The sequence below is a fragment of the Pimephales promelas genome, chromosome 4, assembly GCF_988280905.1.
Source record: "Pimephales promelas chromosome 4, fPimPro1.hap1.1, whole genome shotgun sequence".
Lineage (NCBI taxonomy): Eukaryota > Metazoa > Chordata > Actinopteri > Cypriniformes > Leuciscidae > Pimephales > Pimephales promelas.
Genome location: NC_142772.1, coordinates 2,294,283 through 2,314,018, shown reverse-complemented (window position 1 = coordinate 2,314,018; position 19,736 = coordinate 2,294,283). Strand labels below are relative to the sequence as shown.

At 36.7% G+C, this 19,736-nt stretch overlaps 1 protein-coding gene across 5 annotated transcripts in view; it reads left to right on the top strand.

Moving 5' to 3' along the window:
* znf618 (zinc finger protein 618) overlaps nt 1–19,736 on the top strand; it is a 48,466-nt gene that overhangs the window by 16,122 nt on the left and 12,608 nt on the right. For 4 of the 5 annotated variants that reach the window (XM_039693784.2, XM_039693781.2, XM_039693783.2 and 1 more), the window contains exons 3-8: nt 1,350–1,623; nt 5,333–5,410; nt 6,653–6,700; nt 6,846–6,935; nt 13,643–13,714; nt 18,498–18,587. In XM_039693784.2, the coding sequence (XP_039549718.2) occupies nt 1,383–1,623; nt 5,333–5,410; nt 6,653–6,700; nt 6,846–6,935; nt 13,643–13,714; nt 18,498–18,587 (619 nt within the window). In that variant the 5' untranslated portion in view covers nt 1,350–1,382. The remainder of the gene's footprint in view (nt 1–1,349; nt 1,624–5,332; nt 5,411–6,652; nt 6,701–6,845; nt 6,936–13,642; nt 13,715–18,497; nt 18,588–19,736) is intronic. The other variant, XM_089129804.1, reaches the window with a different exon arrangement.

Below are 19,736 nucleotides of genomic sequence, written 5' to 3'. Positions count from 1 at the left end.
CTTACAGTTTGGACTGCATTGATGCTGTTTAGGGGATTTTTTTCTCTCTAGCAAATACAATAGGTTTTCAGCACTTGAACACCCAATAACAATGAGACCTTTTTGACGATTATAGCGCCACCTATGGTCCGATCCTCATGAAACTTTGCATGCTTTCTAGCCATGTTAGAACACACATGCTCATCAATTTTTGTGAAGTTCTGGCTTTTTCCTTTGGGATTTATTGGCTTTTGGCTGTATTTTGCCAGGGACCACATTTTAAATTACCCTGTTGTAGCCAACCAAATGCAAAATTTCTACTTTTTGTCGATAATTATTGATCTAGAGAGTCCAGAGAATAGGCCTAGACTGGTTTGGTTCCGATCTGGCGAAAAACCAGGGACTAGTTTGCAAAAGTAGGTTTTGGACATAATTCGACATAACTTTTTTTTTTTTGGCCCTAAATCCAAATCAGAGTTAAATTGAAGCTAAGTCAAACGGTCTAGGAGTTATGAGCAATGTAGTACTTTTGGTTGCTGTAGCGCCACCTATGGGCCAATCGGGCTCTTACTCTGATAGGTTCTCCTCAATCTGAGGCCCTACCATCTGGCTGAGTTTCAAGTCTCTAGGCCTTACGGTTTGGGCTGCACGATGCGTTTTAGGGGAATTTTTTTCTCTAGCAAATACAATAGGTTTTCAGCACTTGAACACCTAATCACAATGAGACCTTTTTGACGATTATAGCGCCACCTATGGACTGATCCTCACGAAACTTTGCATGCTTCCTAACCATGTTATGACACACATGCTCATTCTGACTTTTCCTTTGGGATTTATTGGCTTTTGGCTGTATTTTGCCATGGATCACATTTTAAATGACCCTGTTGTAGCCAACCAAATGCAAAATTTCTACTTTTTGTCGATAATTATTGATCTAGACAGTCCAGAGAATAGGCCTAGACTGGTTTGGTTCCGATCTGGCGAAAAACCAGGGACTAGTTCGCAAAAGTAGGTTTTGGACATAATTTGACATAACTTTTATTTTTTTGTACCTAAATCCAAATCGGAAATATACATCTTGTCCGTCTTGAGCCACGGATTACTGTGGTGTAAAAACTTGAGGCTAAGTCAAACGGTCTAGGAGTTACGAGCAATTTAGTACTTTTGGTTGCTGTAGCGCCACCTATGGGCCAATCGGGCTCATACTCTGATAGTTTCAACTCTCTAGGCCTTACGGTTTGGGCTGCACGATGCGTTTTAGGGGATTTATTTATTTATTTTTCTTGCAAATTCACTTTGTGCTTGAACACCTAATCAAGCATATTTGGTCCCTTTTTTTAAATGCCGCCGCCTGTTTCTTTTCCCCACAGTTTCCTTTGCTCTTGCTGAGCAGTCGTGGAGTCATGAGTTGTCAGGAGGTTCCTAACCCCAGCCAGGAGCCGAAGGACACAGCGGTGGTCCCGACTGAGGCAGGAGCCACGCAAGCGGTCCCGACAACCTCCCCGAAGCTTCCCTCGGTCTCCGTGAAGACCGAGGTGGCGTCCACCGCCGAGTCTGTGGCCAGTAACGGCAAAGCGAGTGACGGGAACATACCGGCTGAGATCTGTGTGGTTTTGGGGAGCTCTCGTAACTCGCAAACACAAGGTATGAAATAGTTTTTAGTCATGAGACATTCTACAAATGGGTGCCATGTGTATCCCTCATACACACACTGACACTGCTTGTCAAAATATTTTACAATACAAAACTGTATTTATATCAGTACATGCAACCTTGGTGAGCAGAAGAGACTTCTTTCAAAAACCTTAAACTAAGGTTGTCGGTGTAACTCTGTGTAAATATTAGGGTTGGGAACCGAGAACCGGTTCTTTTCCAGAACCGGTTGTGTTTTTGAAAAAATACCGGAACTGTGCAAAATTCCTAAGTTTCGGTTCCGAAAACGGTTCTGATGCCGATGCGATATCATCATGTGGGCGAAGTGCTGGGAGTAGAAGACGCCGTCTTATTCCTAAATGACAAAAACTTCACCACTGAAGTTGCGATTTGCTCTCACACGCGCTGCATTTGTCACACACAGACACACGCACGCTGCGCGCGCCGACCGCCGAGTCACTCTCTAGCCTACATTCAAATCTGTTTGCGCTGAGAGAGAGAGAGCAGTTGTCGATATGAAACTGCTTTACAATCACACAGTCTCAATATTTATTTGTTTCACATATTCAAATGATTTCCGTTACAGAATTAGAGATTATAGTTTGAGTAAACATTGACGGTAGTGGTCAAAACAGATGCAGTCCGTATATTTTTTGTGTTCAGAATTTACAAAATATACACAATGAGCGAGTGCATCATAATGTTTTTTTTTCAAACCGTGTTTTTGTCTTATCTTGAATCACTACGTAAAGCCTGTAATAAGCGTTAATACTCGGACTTCTTGTTTAGACTGTTGATCGCAGCTGCTGCGGAGTTGCCCAATGCCTGCGTGACTCGTCATGGACATAAACAGAGAGAAGTAGCTCCGGCAACAATGTTCTTCCGCAAGACGCATGCAGTTCTGTTTATTAACTGCTAGAGCGCCGATTTATCCAGTAATGAAATACGTAAAGTCTTTATAAATCAATCATTCAAACCGTTTTAAAAAATAATCTGTTCTACACACATATGTGTGTTAAAGCATATTCTACTCCTTCTGAGAGGGTATTCTTCTTCACTGTTGGAGATACAATAAAGGAGAGGTCTAAATTATTATAGAGAATGCAGAATTTTTTAATTTCCTTTATATATATATATATATATATATATATATATATATATTGTTGCAAAGATTGCTTAATAATATTTTGAGTTTGTTTACATTACCAGTCTGTTAAACTAATTTGTCAAGTACTATAAGAAATAAACACAAAAAGGATTGTGGATTTTTCTCTTACTAATATTTTTAATTGAATGGGAACCGGAACCGGAATCGTTTGGCGGAACCGGAATCGGAACCGGAACCGGAAAATTTCTCACGATTCCCAACCCTAGTAAATATGACTATCAGGGAAAAGGTAATGCAAACTTGAAGTCTCCACCTGCTTTATTACTTTATATTCTGTTTTATGTTTGTGATTGATTGATTGATTGACAGAATTTTTTTGTGGTGAAAATGTGGCATTTTTAATATGCTTCAAGAGAAACCTTCCTTCGGATGAGACGTTAAAGGAGTTGTTCACTTTTAAAAAAATTTGCTGATAATTTACTCGCCCCCACGTCATCCCAGATGTCCATGTCTTTCTTTCTTCAGTCGAAAAGAAATTAAGGTTTTTGATGAAAACATACAGGATGTTTAACATACATTATATTTTCTCCATATAATGGACTTCAATGGGGTCCAAAACGGTTCAAGGTCCAAAAGACCGTTTCAGTGCAAACTGCAAACTGTTCAAAGGGCTTTAAACAATTCCAGACAATGAATAAGGGTCTTATCAAGCGAAACGATCGCTCATTTAATAAATAAATAACAAAGTTTAAGTATTATAAGCTCAAATGGTCGCCTTGCTCTGTTGTGAGATGCGCATTCGTGACTCTCCTGTTCGAACTCGTTCATCAAAATGAACGAATCTTTTTTCGAGTCATTTGGTTCATTCAACGAACGAAATGAACGAATTGACTCGCAAAAAGATTTGTTCATTTTGATGGACGAGTTCGAACAGGAGAGTCACAGAACAGAGCAAAGTGACCATTTGAGCTTATAAAATGTAAACTTTGTCTTTCTTTTTAAATGAGCGATTGTTTCGCTCGTCTAGTGTCGTTTAAAGCCCTTTGAACAGTTTGTAGTTTGCACTGAAACCTTGAACCGTTTGGTTCCCACTGAAGTCCATTATATGGAGAAAATCCTGGAATGTTTTCATCAAAAACCTTAATTTCTTTTCGACTGAAGAAAGAATGACATGTTCATCTTGGATGACATGGGGGTGAGTAAATTATCAGCAAAAGTCTTTTTAAAGTGAACTACTCCTTTAAACCGAGGTCCTGACTCTCTGTGGTCATTAAAAATCCCATGGCACTTCTCATAAAGAGTATGGGTGTAACCACCTGGGTTACAAAGTCCCTCCACTGGCCTTTACCAATTATGGCCTCCTAATAATCCCCATCCATTAAATTGGCTCTATCACTCTCTCTCCTGTGGTGTGTGAGCGCACTGGCGGCGTTGGACTGTGGTGGTTGAGGAGAGACCCCGACATGATTGTAAAGCGCTTTGGGTGTACAGTAGAAGGCCTAATTCATTCATTTATTTAAACCATGTGTAAATTCATAAGTCAACACCATTGCTGAGTATTTTCTCCTTAAAATTGCAGTGAACCAAAAACACGATTTAAAATGAGGCCATTATAACATTTTTTTAATAACAAATTAGAAAAATATCAAGAACAATATTCATGACACAGTATGGCTTCATTACAGCCAACGTCGAAACCAACCAGCTGACAGTTTAATGTAATGTTAACCAATAAAGCTAAGTGGTTTCTTAAGTTTGATAATTAATCTGCTATGTCATGTTTATGACAGGTCGTGTTGTCTTAGTAATGTCAAGTTCTCACTGACAGGTTATGATGTATTGGTTTATGTCAAGGTGTCATAACAAAGACATCTCAAAAACTATGTCATATTTGCATTAAAAATGTCATAACTGAGCGAATGACACTTAATGACAGTTGTCACAAACATGCATAAAACATCATATTCATAATAAATGTCATGTCATGATTATGAAGGTGTCATGTCAGTCTTATGCACACCCCTTCAAGTAAAGTGTTACTAACATTTTTTAATGTCATTTTGGGGTACTTTCCTGTTATCCGGACCCCACCATATACCATTTAGGAACTATAGTCTTCCCTGATTGGTCTTAACCCCAGTGACGGGTAGGTTTAGGGGCGGGGTTAGGGGTAGGCAATCATCCCTGATTGGTTTTAACCCCAGTGACGGTAGGTTTAGGGGCGGGGTTAGGGGTAGGCCATCGCGGGGTCCGGATAACAGGGAAGTACCCTTCTTGGTGATCAAAGATGAGTTTTAAGAGATAAAATTATTGGCTACAGGGAAACTTTACATTTTTTATTAAAGTGTCATGAAGCACTACATTTTCTGAGATATTAACTTGTTTTCAGTGGCCATTTGCAAAACAGGAACACATTAAAAAATGCCAAATGGCCTCTAGTTATTTTATATAGAACTGAGAAGTGGATATTTGCAGAAATATCTGAATGAAATCTCTTTATTTCTCTCTACCTTGTAGGTGTAATTACACCTTACTAACACTTGAAACACATTTGTCTGAAATTTCCGTTTTTTTGTTCTCTCTCTCTTACAGGCTCTTATATCTGTGGAGTATGTGGCAAAAAGTACAAATACTACAACTGCTTTCAGACGCATGTGCGAGCTCACTCAGGTGCCGTCCTATTCTTGACCTTCTGAATCTGATTTAGGATAGTTGTTATTAGTTGGAGTCATGAACTGATTCATTCTCACGTCTCTCTGTCATATGGATGGTTTCTCACAACAGCAAACATCTGACTCTTTTGAGCCGGTTAAAGTATTTTTCTTCCTCACACATATTGTTTTGCTTCGGAAGACATTGATTCATCCACTGGGGTCACCGTCACAATCGCTTTGTGCACCCTAAAAACAATGCTGGGTTGTTTTAACCCAAATTTGGGTCAAATATGGACAAACCCAAATGTTGGGTTCAAAATGTAATTTCAAATTTTAACCCAACTTCAACTTTCACTTTCAACTGCAAATGTTTCAATTGCATTTTTAACCCAACATTTGGGTTTGTCCATATTTGACCCAAATTTGGGTTGAAACAACCCAGCAATTTTTAGAGCATGTGGTTCTTTTGAGCGTCAGCCATTCAATGGCATTATATTGGCTCAAAGAGATGCATTATTTTCCTATAAATACCCGTTTGTGTTTATCTTAAGAAACAAAGTCATATACATATACAGGGATGACATGAGGGTTAGAAAATGATGAGAGATTTTTCAATTTTGGTGAAATATCCTATTAAAGGGATAGTTTCTTTGAAATTGTAGGTGTCTTTGTTTCCACAGTAGTTTCAATTTTTATTGAAAAATTGAATTGAAAAATTGAATTGATCTGAGGGCGCCCGCGCCCTCAGATCAGTTGGACGTGGCTGTGATTACAAGAGGTAAAAACAATATAAATACTGTTCGTTTTCTCACACAAACCGCTCGTTTCGTGTCTTAGGCCATCAGTGTGTACTTACATTTACGAGTCATTAAATCAGGTTTAATCTGGACTTCTCTGTGCATGCTCTTTGAGGTGGTGACCATAGACCTCCATTATTTGACTGACAGACACAAACGGTTTGACCTAAAAATATCAAAATTGAAAATACTGTGGAAACAAAGACGCCTAGATCTTGGATGCCCTTGAGGTAAAATAAAACATACCAAAAATTAATTTCAAAGTGAACTGTCCCTTTAACAGAAGCATGAATTTCTTTCAAAAACATCTGGATGTCTAATGGAAGTGTAGTTCGGATCAGTTATTGGGTGGTGAACGCTTCTTCAAAAGTACTGAAATGGAAAGGGATCATTAATGAACTGAAGTCTGAATCGCAACCAGAATCATAAAATTCGGTTTCTATATCTGTGGTTTTATTTAGAGGCCGAGGGTACGGCTTCAGGAGAAGGAGCATCTCTGGGAATCAATAGTGAGTTGCGCATTTCCTTATTCATAGGGCAAATTTTGGGGTAATTGTCCTGGACATTTCTATATAAATTGGATAAAACTTTGTGAAAGAGAGAGTTCTGTCACAAAATGATATCTAAAGTCTTTGTTTTTTGTTTTTTTTCCAGGTTCTTTCCGTTATACGTGTGACGTGTGTGGGAAAAAATACAAGTACTACAGCTGTTTTCAGGAGCACCGAGACCTCCATGCTGTTGATGGTGAGCTGTGTGTTCCCTCTTTTCATTTGTAATATATATAGTTCTTGGTTTGCTATTCTATGTCAGTAAGCACATGTTTAAAATGTCTCCGTATTCAATTGATCCATTTGGTTTTTACATTGTAAACCCTATTGAGAATATCTGGTAAAAAAAGAAGACGAACAAGACTAGACACTTCGCTTTAATGAACTGATGAACGAAATTTAAATCGCTTAAAGGAGTAGTTCACCTCAAAATTAAACTTTGCCGATAATTTACTCACCCCAATGCCATCCAAGATGTCCATGTCTTTCTTTCTTCAGTGGAAAAGAAATTACCCTTTTTGAGGGAAACAACAACGGATTTCAACGCTAGCCAACTTATTGAAGTCCAAATCAATGCAGTTTCAAAGGGCTTTGACGAGCTTCAAAGGGTTGTGAGCGATCCCAGATGAGGAACAGGGTCTTATCTAGTGAAACCATTGGTCATTTTTCAAAAAAAAATAAAAAAATAAATATATATACTTTTTAACCACAGTTGTTCGTCTTGTGCTGGTCCGCAACCAGTGGCGTAGCAAGCTTTTGAAAAGTCTGGGGGATGGATGTGTCATTTAAATTTGGGCATGATGTTACGTAGACCCCTGTTCTTCTAGGGGGGTTCGGGGGTATGCTCCCCCGCAAGAAAATTTTGTACATTTTAAGGTTAAAAGTATCAATCTGGAGCACATTGAGATCTCAAAATTAAGAGTTTCAACTGGCTTCGATCTCTGGCTCAAATATCTTTATTTATGATATAGAGTCTCAGTCTACATTACATTATATTTATATTACGCTATGAAAATTACAATACTTTTGTCCTAATTTCTTCACTTGTAAGAAATAAACCCTTGAGCTTTTATTTAGGAGAAAACACCAGAACACCATGCTGATCGTGTGTGAAATATGATAAAAATATGAAATATAATAACGAAAACTGTGGACATGTCAATAAAACATAAACATAACATCTTCCCAAACACATATCAAGCTTATTTAAAAACCTTGAAAGCATAAACGCTCATTCAAAGTACCTGGAAAAGAGAGATGTAAACAACCATAAGTTCCCGCCTCCTCAGCACGACCTGACCGAGACATCTACACATCAAGAGAGGCGGGACTTAAGGCAGAACAGCCAATCAACAGCCGGTCACACTCAAAGCCGGTGTCTGTCATGTTTGAGAGGAGGCAGCCGCAGTGAGCGCAGTCAGCGCACACACAGAGCGCCAGAGAAACGGAGGAGCGACTGTAGTATGGCGTTTGTGTAAAACTGCGGAAAAACTGCAGAAAAAGTGCGGGTGTTGAACACTCTCACGGGGAAAAGTGTGGGTGTTAAAACACCCACATACCCCACGGGTGCGACGCCCCTGTCCGCAACGCATTACGTGATCACGTTGCAAAGGTCATGCTGGACATAGGTGGAAGTACCGCCCACTGCTTTTTATTTTATTTTATTTTTTTTTTACATTTTTTTAGAAAATGACCGACGGTTTCACTAGATAAAGGCCTGTTCACACTGCGCGATATTAGCAGACGTTTAACGCCTTGTGACTAAATAAAGGGCGCCAATGTGAGTGCGCACACCGGCGCGAAAAACGCCACGCATAAAAGCGTCATTTTTCAAAAAACGACTCTGGTTCATTTTTTTGGTTTGACGCGCCGTGTCAAAAACTATCCGACCAATGCGATTGGTGCTTTTGATCACATGTCTGGTGCTTCTAAAGTTACAGTAAAACACAACTTGTGTTACTACACTCAAACCAACCTGATCTCACGAGAATTCGTACGAATTTTACAAGGTGGCTAATTCGTAACAATTCGTACGACCTCACCATAGACTGTAAAAAAAGATGGACGATGCCCCTTCGCTCTTTTCTATCTGAGAGAACTGAAGCCGCCAGTGTCTCGATATGACGCGGACATCTTGGAACTTGAGTCTACGCACTCGCGTGTTTCGGGACCAGTCGTGAGCAGGAAGTAAAGCCGCAAAATCAAGGCCACGCCCTCATTCGCGCTGAATCAAACGCAAGCACACGCCCCGCCGCACTTTCATTAAGTGTCCTCTGTCTGCTTCGTTCTTCTTCAATGATGTCTGCTGATTGCAGAACCTCGTTAAAATAAGGTTAATACAACTACTAACCACATGATCACCATTATTAAAAAAAGTCTGATGGTGCTTCAGTGACTTCCTCGCACAGAGAAGCTGTCAATCATGATGTCAGAGCACCGTTTTTATCATCGCATAACTAACTAAAAACAAACTTATTTTAAAAACGAACACTTGAAATTACATCAACATAACGGAAACTACAGTAAATGACAGAAACTATCTTTGGAAAAAGGATATGTGAAGTGTAATTTAATTGTTTAGTTGGTCTCGCGTCCCATTGAATAACATGGGGAGGCGGGGCTTATGAGCTATTCTAGAACCGGTCACAGGGGGGCGATCGAGACGTTTTGGCTTCACTTTTGAGGGCTTGTGCGGCACGCTTGGACCTCAAGCGTACGAATTAGTACGATTTTTGCGAAATCATACATATTTTACGAATTGGCCAATTCGTATGAATTCGTACGAATTACCTACCCCTGACCCCGCCCCTAAACCTACCCATCACGTCGGTTTGGACAAATCATACAAATTCGTCGTATGAATTAGTACGAATTAGCCACTTTTTAATCACTCGTACGAATTCGTACAAATTGGTCGTGAGATAGACAAAACGGTCTTTCCGAGCACACATACATAACGGCGAAGAAGATATACGCCACCGTCTACACTGCCGGAAGACGAGGAAGATGCAAGGCAAGATATCTATGGGCAAGATGAATGTTGAGCTGCTGGTCTCGGAGCATAAAGGGCTATATGATAATATTTATATTAGTATTTCTGTAATAATAGTATAGGGTGACAGTCAGTCCGGTTTTCCCAGGACGCGTGTAACGGTCACTTTGTGTTTTATAGAAATCTGAGTTTAGATTTGGACAAGCGAGGAGAGGAGATAACCGCTCTGCCGACTCTCTTTGTATTCTGTCTTTTATTTCTTTTTTCTATTGTGACCAGAGTTGGATGTTTGTTTGTGTATATAAATAGATTTTCCCAGTTCGTTTTTGTAAGTTTGTGAGAGCTATTTTTTGTTAAATTTGGAGGGATTTCTTTTAGTTATTCATATATTTATTTTTCTAATACAGAAGACTTTATTTCTATCCTTATTTCCTTATCTGAATTTGTGTCTTGTAATATAACAATTTTCTATCCGTATAGAGGAGGCATTTAAATGTATTGAAATTAATATGGCATCTTTGAGTAAACTTCGACTATCATTTGAGTTGCTAGGCCGAGTGTCCTGGTTTTTGGTAATCAAAATATGGTTCCTGCACAACCCTTTGAAGCTCTTCAAAGCCCTTTGAAACTACACTGCATTGGACTTCAACATGTTGGTTACCTTTGAAATATCCATTGTGTGGAGAAAAATCCTGAAATGTTTCCCTCAAAAAACATATTTTTTTTTGGTAACACTTTACTTGAAGGGGTGTGCATAAGACACCTTCGTAACCATGACATGACATACGTCTTGAATATGAAGTAGGGTTTATGACAACTGTCATTAAGTGTCGTTCGCTCAATAATGCTTTTCTTTGAAGGGATAGTTCACCCTAAAATGAAAATTAGCTCATGATTTACTCACCCTGAAGTCATCCTAGGAGTACTTGACATTCTGCAAAGTTATATTAAAACATTTCCTGGCTTTTCCAAGGTTGATAATGGCAGTGGATGACTTTGGAAGTAAATCAAATTTAGTTTCATCTCCAACATACTACATTTTGGTAGACGGTCAACATTTTCTGAAGGTTGAGTGCTGAAGTGTTTTGGGTCCTATTTTGGACTATATTTGTGGGAAAATGTCTCAATTTAGTGGGGAAAATATGAAAAAAGCTGCTCTCTTTTTTCTTTTTAAGTTGTCAATCACTTTTACCAAAAACGTTCCTAATTAACAGTTAGAAACTTTGTTGATTTTGATCCTGCTAAACATACAGTATTTTCCCCATAAAAGCGGATGGTAAATATTAGGGCTGGGTATTGAGACAAATTTCACAATTCGATTCGATTTCGATTCACAAGCTAGCAATTCGATTTGATTTAATATCGATTATTTTGGATATCAGTTACAATAAATGCCAATTTTTCTCAAGAGAATCAATCTTAAATGCTGTAAACTATGGGGGTCTAGTTGTAGCCTATAGACTTCATTAGCCTAATATGAAGGTAATAATGAACTGTTTTGTAGCTATACAAACACTTAAATTACACTTTTATTTATTTTTATAATAAGAAGATTATATGAAATATAAACATTGAAATGGTGGCTGTCATAAAAACTTGCCAGATTTATTCAAATATGCATTAAATATTGAAGAACATTAAGATTATAATGCATATGTAATATGGTGTATATATTTAGCGAAATGCTCCTCTCTAGGGTTATTTTTTCAAGCTGACTAACGAGTTTATGTGGGTTTTCTGAGGTAAATATGACGATGACATTGATTACAAGCTGTTTAACTGACGTCTTTCCACGGTTGAAACGCTGATTGAGCGAATCAATGTGACATGATACGGATTTGGATAAGTTGTACTCGATCTTTAACACACTTTCAGATGCTCATTCATGTTTATTTGGTGCTGTAACTGGTATTATTAAGCCGGAGGAGAGATCAGCGCTGCTGCTTCTCCAGAGCGATCTCACGCCACAGCGCCAAAACGCTATTGATGTTTTTGAATTTAAAAAGAAAATGGACGTAATTTGAAAATTGAGACTTTGTTTCATATCAATAGTAACAAAGGACAAAGATTATTGCGATGTTTTGGATGCGCGCAGCCGCGATACGATGTCCCATTCATTCAAATGAAACAGGATGACTAATCGATTCTTGAGATTTAAGAATCGATATCGGTTCGTAAAAATGAGAATCGATTGAAATCGATATTTATTACCCAGCCCTACTAATTATGTATAAACATCTTGACATTAATTGCTGCTGATCATAAATTATTTTTCTTTTCTTATTTTCTTTCACTAATGAAGCGAGGGCTGTAACTCCAGTGGCAATAAAACCGATGACATTTTCATGAAAGATGAATTGTGACCCGTGCCGGCAAAATGAGTGGGAATGCACACGGGATGATGTCGAGCTACAGGCAAAACAAGTGAAATATGTCAATGTTGGTCGAATTTGAGGATTATCAAAGATGAGTTCATTAAGCCCTCGTCTAGCGATCCCAATGCTCCAAATGGCAATTAAACATCTAAAATGATGTTTATTTGCATGTTTTCCATGGGGAGGTCTTTCCTTTGTTTTAACAATCCATGAAAAATGTTTTTCTCCACTCGCTTCTCTGCACACGTTTGGTGTCCTTCTCAGTGAATTCTCGATCATGGCATGAGTCTGAATCAGTGAAATGTGATTTCAAACCCAAGCTAATATGTAAATAATAACTAATGTGTAGGGTTAGGACTACATTTAGGGACAGGAATGTTGTTCCAGGATCAATAAAATATGTTGCACTTGGCAAAATCATGGTGACCTGGTGATATCTGTGATATCACGTCAGTAATGTCAAATTTTCAAGATTTTAACTCAATATTTCATCAATATATGCCTGTTTTGTAATGGATATGGTCGTGAGAGCGCTCAGTCGGTCTGCGGATCTTGTCGGAGGAATTGACATGGGACATTTTGCTCAACTTATTAATGACTACTTCAGTGATGATGTGCCACCACCAAAACAAGATGATTGGACATTAATGTAGCAAATCTTGAACAATGGGTGGGCATGGACACAATCTGAAACTGTATTAAAAGGCAGCTGTTTTGATCACTATTAATCTGGCCATTTTTTTTATAAACTTGTTGATGAGATGGTCAATTTGGTATTTATTGTTATTATTTATATTTTCATTTTGTTGCATATTTTTTTCCACATGGGTGACACGCTTTTCAATCTGACTGCTTGGATAACAACGTTAAATATTCTTCACATAATTATTTTGGTAACATTTTATTTTGCAGTGTCCTTGTTGCATATGTTACGTGTACTTACCATAGTAATAAATGTAAATTATGCATAATTACATGCAACTAACCCTCAATCAAATCCTTATCCCAACCCTATAGTAAGTAGTTGCTTAATATTAGTCAGTACTTGCATACAATGACGCCTTAAAATAAAGTTTAACCATTATTTTCACATTATTTTCAATTTGGTGTTATTACAAGTGATTTTAAGGTATGTTTGCTAGGATATTTGCTGTCTCTATCGATGTCAAACAGGTGTAGCTTATTAATTTTTTTGTCAGATTCTAACAAATATACATAAATGGAGAATGTGAATTAATTTGTGAAAATCTGCTCATTTTGCCAGCACAGGTCACAATTTTCTAAGATGGTGTTTTAGATACTAATGATGCAATAAAGTCTCATCTTCCTCTGCTCTTGTTCTCTGTAAACACTCTTTCACTATTTGTGATGTCAAAACACTAGTTTTTAAGATTGGTAACACCTATGATCAGTCCCCCATTGGGTGTAGCAGTACTTTTGTCATCCTTGCAGATCTTATACACGCGTATGAGTGTGCTAAAAGGTGAAAAGGGTTGCCTACACTAACTTTTCATCCTCTTTATTGTTGTCTTTCAGATCCATATGACCATGTGATACCTGTAGAAGACCTAAAAGAGGAGACTGAAACATACCAGAAAATGGGACCAAGTAAGAGTGCTCCAAATCTCTGTGACGTGACATGTCGGCCATTTTGATGCCGTGTCGGTACCATAACCGATATTATGAGCTCAACCCCGGAGTGATGACCAAAATACACTGCAAAAATCTGAAAACATGATCAAAGTTTCCTCATTGTTGCTTAAATGTATACAATGTTAAATTATTGTTGGTTTAACTTAGTTAATCTTGATGAACCTTTAAATTGCAGTTTGTTTGACATGGATTTTTTTTTTTACAGTGTAGAATCATGCAAATTAATTATCATATACCGTTTAAGCTTGTGTCCATATAACCAGGATTGGGTCAAACTGCTCCACCTTTTTGTGCATATCAACGTTGCTATTTTTAAAGTGTTTGCAAAATAAATTGTTAGTTAGTAGCCAAATGTTGGAAACATGAGTGAAACGACTTCTGAAACAAGAAAAAAATGAAGGGCGGGGCTTAATTTTGTCTGTTGGGAATTGATTGGATGGTTGTGGTTTGCTATTGGCTGATCTCATGTGAGTGACAGGTTGCCCCGCCCCCTCGTCATCATAGAAGATAAGAGATGCTGCAAGAGGAAGTTATTCTGATGCAAGATTACGAGGCACATAAAAAAAATAAAAAATAATAATGATGTGCGTAGATAAATCATTAGATACGCAATATTCCCTAAAAATAAGAATTGTCAATTATGATTTCTTGGGGACTTTAACGGATAAGATGCTGAACGGTGAAGTGACTGATCTGTCTGGTTTACGTATTAAATCCCAGTTCCCTGAAAGAAGTAATGATATGCTGCAGAATGATTCGAGTAGCTCCTTCATCTGAAAATCTGATGAACATGATACTGATCCCTCAGTTATATGCGCATATGGGCACAATCAGCCATTACATTGCTGTTTTTTTATTTTTATTTATTTTTTTATTTGCCATTAAATTGCTGTGGTTTTATAGAGTGTATGCACGTGACGTCACCGTCGGCCTGCAGTTCCTCACAGTGAGTGCCAAAAAGACTGAGTGGCTGTATTTGTTTTCAGCTTGAATGCCACGAAAAATAAACACAACACATATAAAGTGGGGAAGAGCTTTGCGATACAACTAAATTTGACAAAAAATCGGAGGTATACTCCAGTCAGCGAAAGCTGGATTTGCAGTTATCATTTTGTGTCAATATGCTGAATTTAGCTGTAAAAACCATACCCATAGGCCTATATTTTGTATTGTTTTATATATTAACAACTCATCAATTAATTATTTATCATTGCATATTCTGCATTATTGGATGTTTTTTAATAAACACTGACCAAAAAAAAAAAAAAAAACTATAAAAGGGCTGGACAATATGATGCTAACACTGATATAAGTCATCATTCGGATTTAGACCTACCTATATTATATTTATATAAAGCGTTCACAGGCAAATTTGCTTTATTTTTAGGTCTATATTGCTTTTATTTCCCTGGTGTGGAAATCAGGCAAACATAAATGTCAGGCAACACGATTCCTGGCTGCATGTCTATATCCATGGATCACGGGATCTTTAGTAAGTTGTAACACTATATTGAGTCCAACATTTAGTTTAAATTGATCAAATTGTTCGTTTTAGTCGCATTTTCGCAGTTTCCCCTATTAAATCCAGTCACGCAGCAGATCTTTTGCCACTCAGTCAGACTGAGGGGGGTTGTTCCGGCGGGAAAGTGACGTCAATGCATTCCCTATATTCGTGTTGACTGAAGTCATCACTCCTGGGTGGAGTTTCCACCGCATCGGTTTCTTCATACAGGGAACCGGGTTATATTTAAAACCCAGACCTTCTAATTGTGATTTAATTTCCGAAGTGAATAAATAATAAATAAATATAAATATATATATATATATATATATATACTGTATATTTATTTATTTAATATATAATAATAAAGAAAGAAAGAAAGAAAGAAAGAAAGAAAGAAAGAAAGAAAGAAAGAAAGAAAGTGATAAAATAGGCTGCAATCAAAAAATGTAATGTAGGATTATGGTTGTGAAATTGCAGCTTAAAGCAGTGGCTCTCAACCTTTTTGACTCCAAGGCCCCACATCGTCCACAACGATATTTGAAGGCCCGACACGGCTACTTTCTGTAAATCTAATTGCATGATTTCAGAAGTGTTTAGAGCTGAATGCTTTTCAATGTTCACACTCTCTTTAATCAATGAATGCGATTTATGGATAATAATTTTCAAAATATGTTGTACTCACAATTTCTATACCCGATAAAATATTTTAGAGCTTGGCATAAACACAAAACTGTATATTAAATATAAAAATGCCCATGAAGTTTTAAGATTTTATTTATTGCATGTCTTTTTCAGTTCTACTTGAAATCACACTCTTATAATTAAAGTTTGATGTTGGCTTGACAAAGCCAGGTCTAAAAAGTTGAAAATAATTTTGAAAAGTTTGAAGTTTTAGATAAAGTAATTTTTTTAATGATTAGCATGTTGTTAGTATGTTTAACATGATTTAGCACATTGCTAGCATGTTTTAACATGTTGTTAACATGATTTAGCACATTGCTAGCATGTTTAAACATGTTGTTAACATGATTTAGCACATTGCTAGCATGATTTAACATGTTGTTAACATGATTTAGCACATTGCTAGCATGATTTAACATGTTGTTAACATGATTTAGCACATTGCTAGCATGTTTAAACATGTTTTTAACATGATTTAGCACATTGCTAGTATGATTTAACATGTTGTTAACATGATTTTGCACATTGCTAGCACGATTTAACATGTTGTTAACATGATTTAGCACATTGCTAGCATGTTTTAACATGTTGTTAACATGATTTTGCACATTGCTAGCACGATTTAACATGTTGTTAGCATGATTTTGCACATTGCTAGCATGATTTAGCACACTGTGAGCATGTTTTAACATGTTGCTAGAATGAATTAGCATGTTTCTAACATGTTGATTAGCATGTTACTTGCATACATGTGCATGTTAGAATGAATCAGGTGATTAGCATATTGCTAGCCTGATTTAGCACATTGCTAGCATGAATTTTATTAAATGCATGTCTTTTCCAGGTCATTAAAAAACACACTCTTGAAACTAGATGAGTAACGTTTGAGGACAAACTGTGATGTTGGCTTGACAGCCTGGCCTGAAAGTTTAAAATAACTTTTGAACAGCTTGAAGTCTGAAGGTTTTACTCAGAAAATATTAAAAAAACAAACAAACAAAAACATGATTTGCTAGCATGATTTAACACGTTGTTAACATGTTTTAAAACGTTGATAACATGTTTTAGCATGTTGTTAACATGATGAGCATCTTAACATGATTAATATTTTTTTGATAACATGATTAACACGAGTAGCATTTTGTTGGATTGCTAGCATTATTTAACATGTTGCTCTTGTTAACATGATTTAAACATTTGTTAGCATGTCTTAACACATTTGAACATGGTACAATATTAGCATGTCGCTAGCATGTTTTAACACGTTGATAAGTTTTATCATGTTGTTAACATCAGCAGGTAATGATTAGCATGTTGCTAGAATTATTTTTTAAAATTATTAGCGTGATTTAGCACATTGCTAGCATTATGTAACAAATTGTTAGCGTGATTTTGCACATTGCTAGCATGTTTTAACATTGATAGCATGATTCAGCATGTTTCTAACATGAATTAGCATGTTCTAACATGTTGCTAAAGTAATTGTAATTTTGTTAACATGATTTAAACCTTTGATAGCATGTCTTAACACATTGTTAGCACATTTAAACATGTAACGATTATTAGCATGTTGTTTGCATGTTTTAACACGTTGATAAGTTTTATCATGTTGTTAACATCAGCAGGTAACATGATTAGCATGTTGCTAGAATTATTTTTTAAAATTATTAGCGTGATTTAGCACATTGCTAGCATTATGTAACAAATTGTTAGCGTGATTTTGCACATTGCTAGCATGTTTTAACATTGATAGCATGATTCAGCATGTTTCTAACATGAATTAGCATGTTCTAACATGTTGCTAAAGTAATTGTAATTTTGTTGACATGATTTAAACCTTTGCTAGCATGTCTTAACACATTGTTAGCACATTTGAACATGTGACGATTATTAGCATGTTTTAACACGTTGATAAGTTTTATCATGTTGTTAACATGATTAAAGGAGCATGTTTTAACATTGATGGTATGATTTAGCACATTGCTAGCATAATATATTGATAGCATGATTTAGCAAGCATTGCTAGCATGTTGTTAGCATGAATTAGCATGTTGTTGATGATAAGATACTCTTTAAATCTGAGCTCAGAAGAAGCTTAAATATTAGAATAATATGTTGGCTTTGTCAAACCAACATAATCAGGCTACCGCACAAACCTGGTTCTTCAAATAAACTTGTTTTTGTTGTTTTAGCTTGTTTTAAGCTTTGTTTTTGATGATTTGTTGAGGTCTGCCTGGTTGAGAACCACTGACTTAAAGGACCAAAAAATAATATTTATATTCTCACCCTCATGTCATTGCAAAGCTGAATACAGTTTTATTTGTTATTTGAATCCGATTTTGTTTTTTCTCCAATGGGTTCCAATGTAGATTTGGACCCTATTGACTTTCATAGTATGGACAAACACATTCTTCTTCAGAAAGTAAGTCATGCATACGTTTGGATTGACATGAGGGTGAGTAAATGATGGTTTAAGTGGAAAGTTTGTGGTAAAGCGTCTTTGGCTAATCACTGATGCATGTTTAACTAATGACTGTATTTTGTGTCTTGAAGAAACCGGAAGTTACACGTGTGAGTATTGTGGGAAACAGTACAAATACTTCAACCCCTATCAGGAGCATGTGGCTCTTCACGCTCCGATGAGTAAGTGCTCACTTCACTTCAGTGTTTTGTGGTGTTCATCTGCGAATGGATGAAATAGAGCAATAGATGTGTGTCTAATCTATAAGGTCTACACAGCTTTAATCATTAGATATGGAGATTGTGCAAGCTTGTTCATGAAACGTAATAACCAAGACCATAATTCCTGTCTGCAATGAACCTTAAATTGTGACTGCACTCGCTCTCCTATTATCTTCGTCCTTCGTCTCTCCTCTCATTTTTCTCTCAGTCCTGCATTGAGGAGATGCTGCAGAGTTTGACATTGAAAGCTATTTAAAGTGTGCTGAAAATATAGAAATGGGTCAGAGAGACTGTAGTGGTGCAACCAGAATTAAATTTCGATTTGTTTCAAATTTTTAAAGAGTCATGGTTTTGCATTTGTAAATGTTCTTCTGACTTGATAAATGCCTGTGATTTATTGTCAATGATTAATCTTATGCATAGGAAACATTTCAGACTCTCTATTATTGGCATAGTCGTTGCCAGGGATGTATAAATAGCATTTATCAAATAAGTTTCCACTTGTTTGACACTTTCCATGAATAAGGTACCATTTTTTTTTTTTAGGCTGAAGTAAACAATGATTTTAAACCATTTAGAAGCATTTTGATTTTAATCCAAGTTCAGCAATCGTTATAAAATTATATAAGCTTTAATAGATGTACGTTTTAATGACAAGATTTCTTAACTCATGATTAAGTTGCTATAGCTCGTTTCCGCCACAGAATAAAACCCATCTGATTCTGATATAAAGTCAGAATTGAGATGTAAACATGCAATTGTGAGTTGTAAAGTCCAATTTTTGAGATTAAAAAGTCCCAATTACCTTTTTAATTTTTTTTTTTATATTATAAATCACGTGCTGTCAAACAATAGCATTTTTTTCTAAACTGCCAAAATAATTCTCAATTATCATTCCCATTTTCAGTAAAAACATCTGGATATCCTAACATTTACCTCTGAACAAAAATTGCATACATTTAATATTTTATACTTAATGAACTCGTGTGAACATATTTGGGTTTTTAATGATTTTCTCCACTTTGAAGCCAAAATATGTCATATTTTGATTCGTGAATGAGTTTTGGTGTGTGTGTGTGTGTATATGCATGCATATGTGTATATATATAT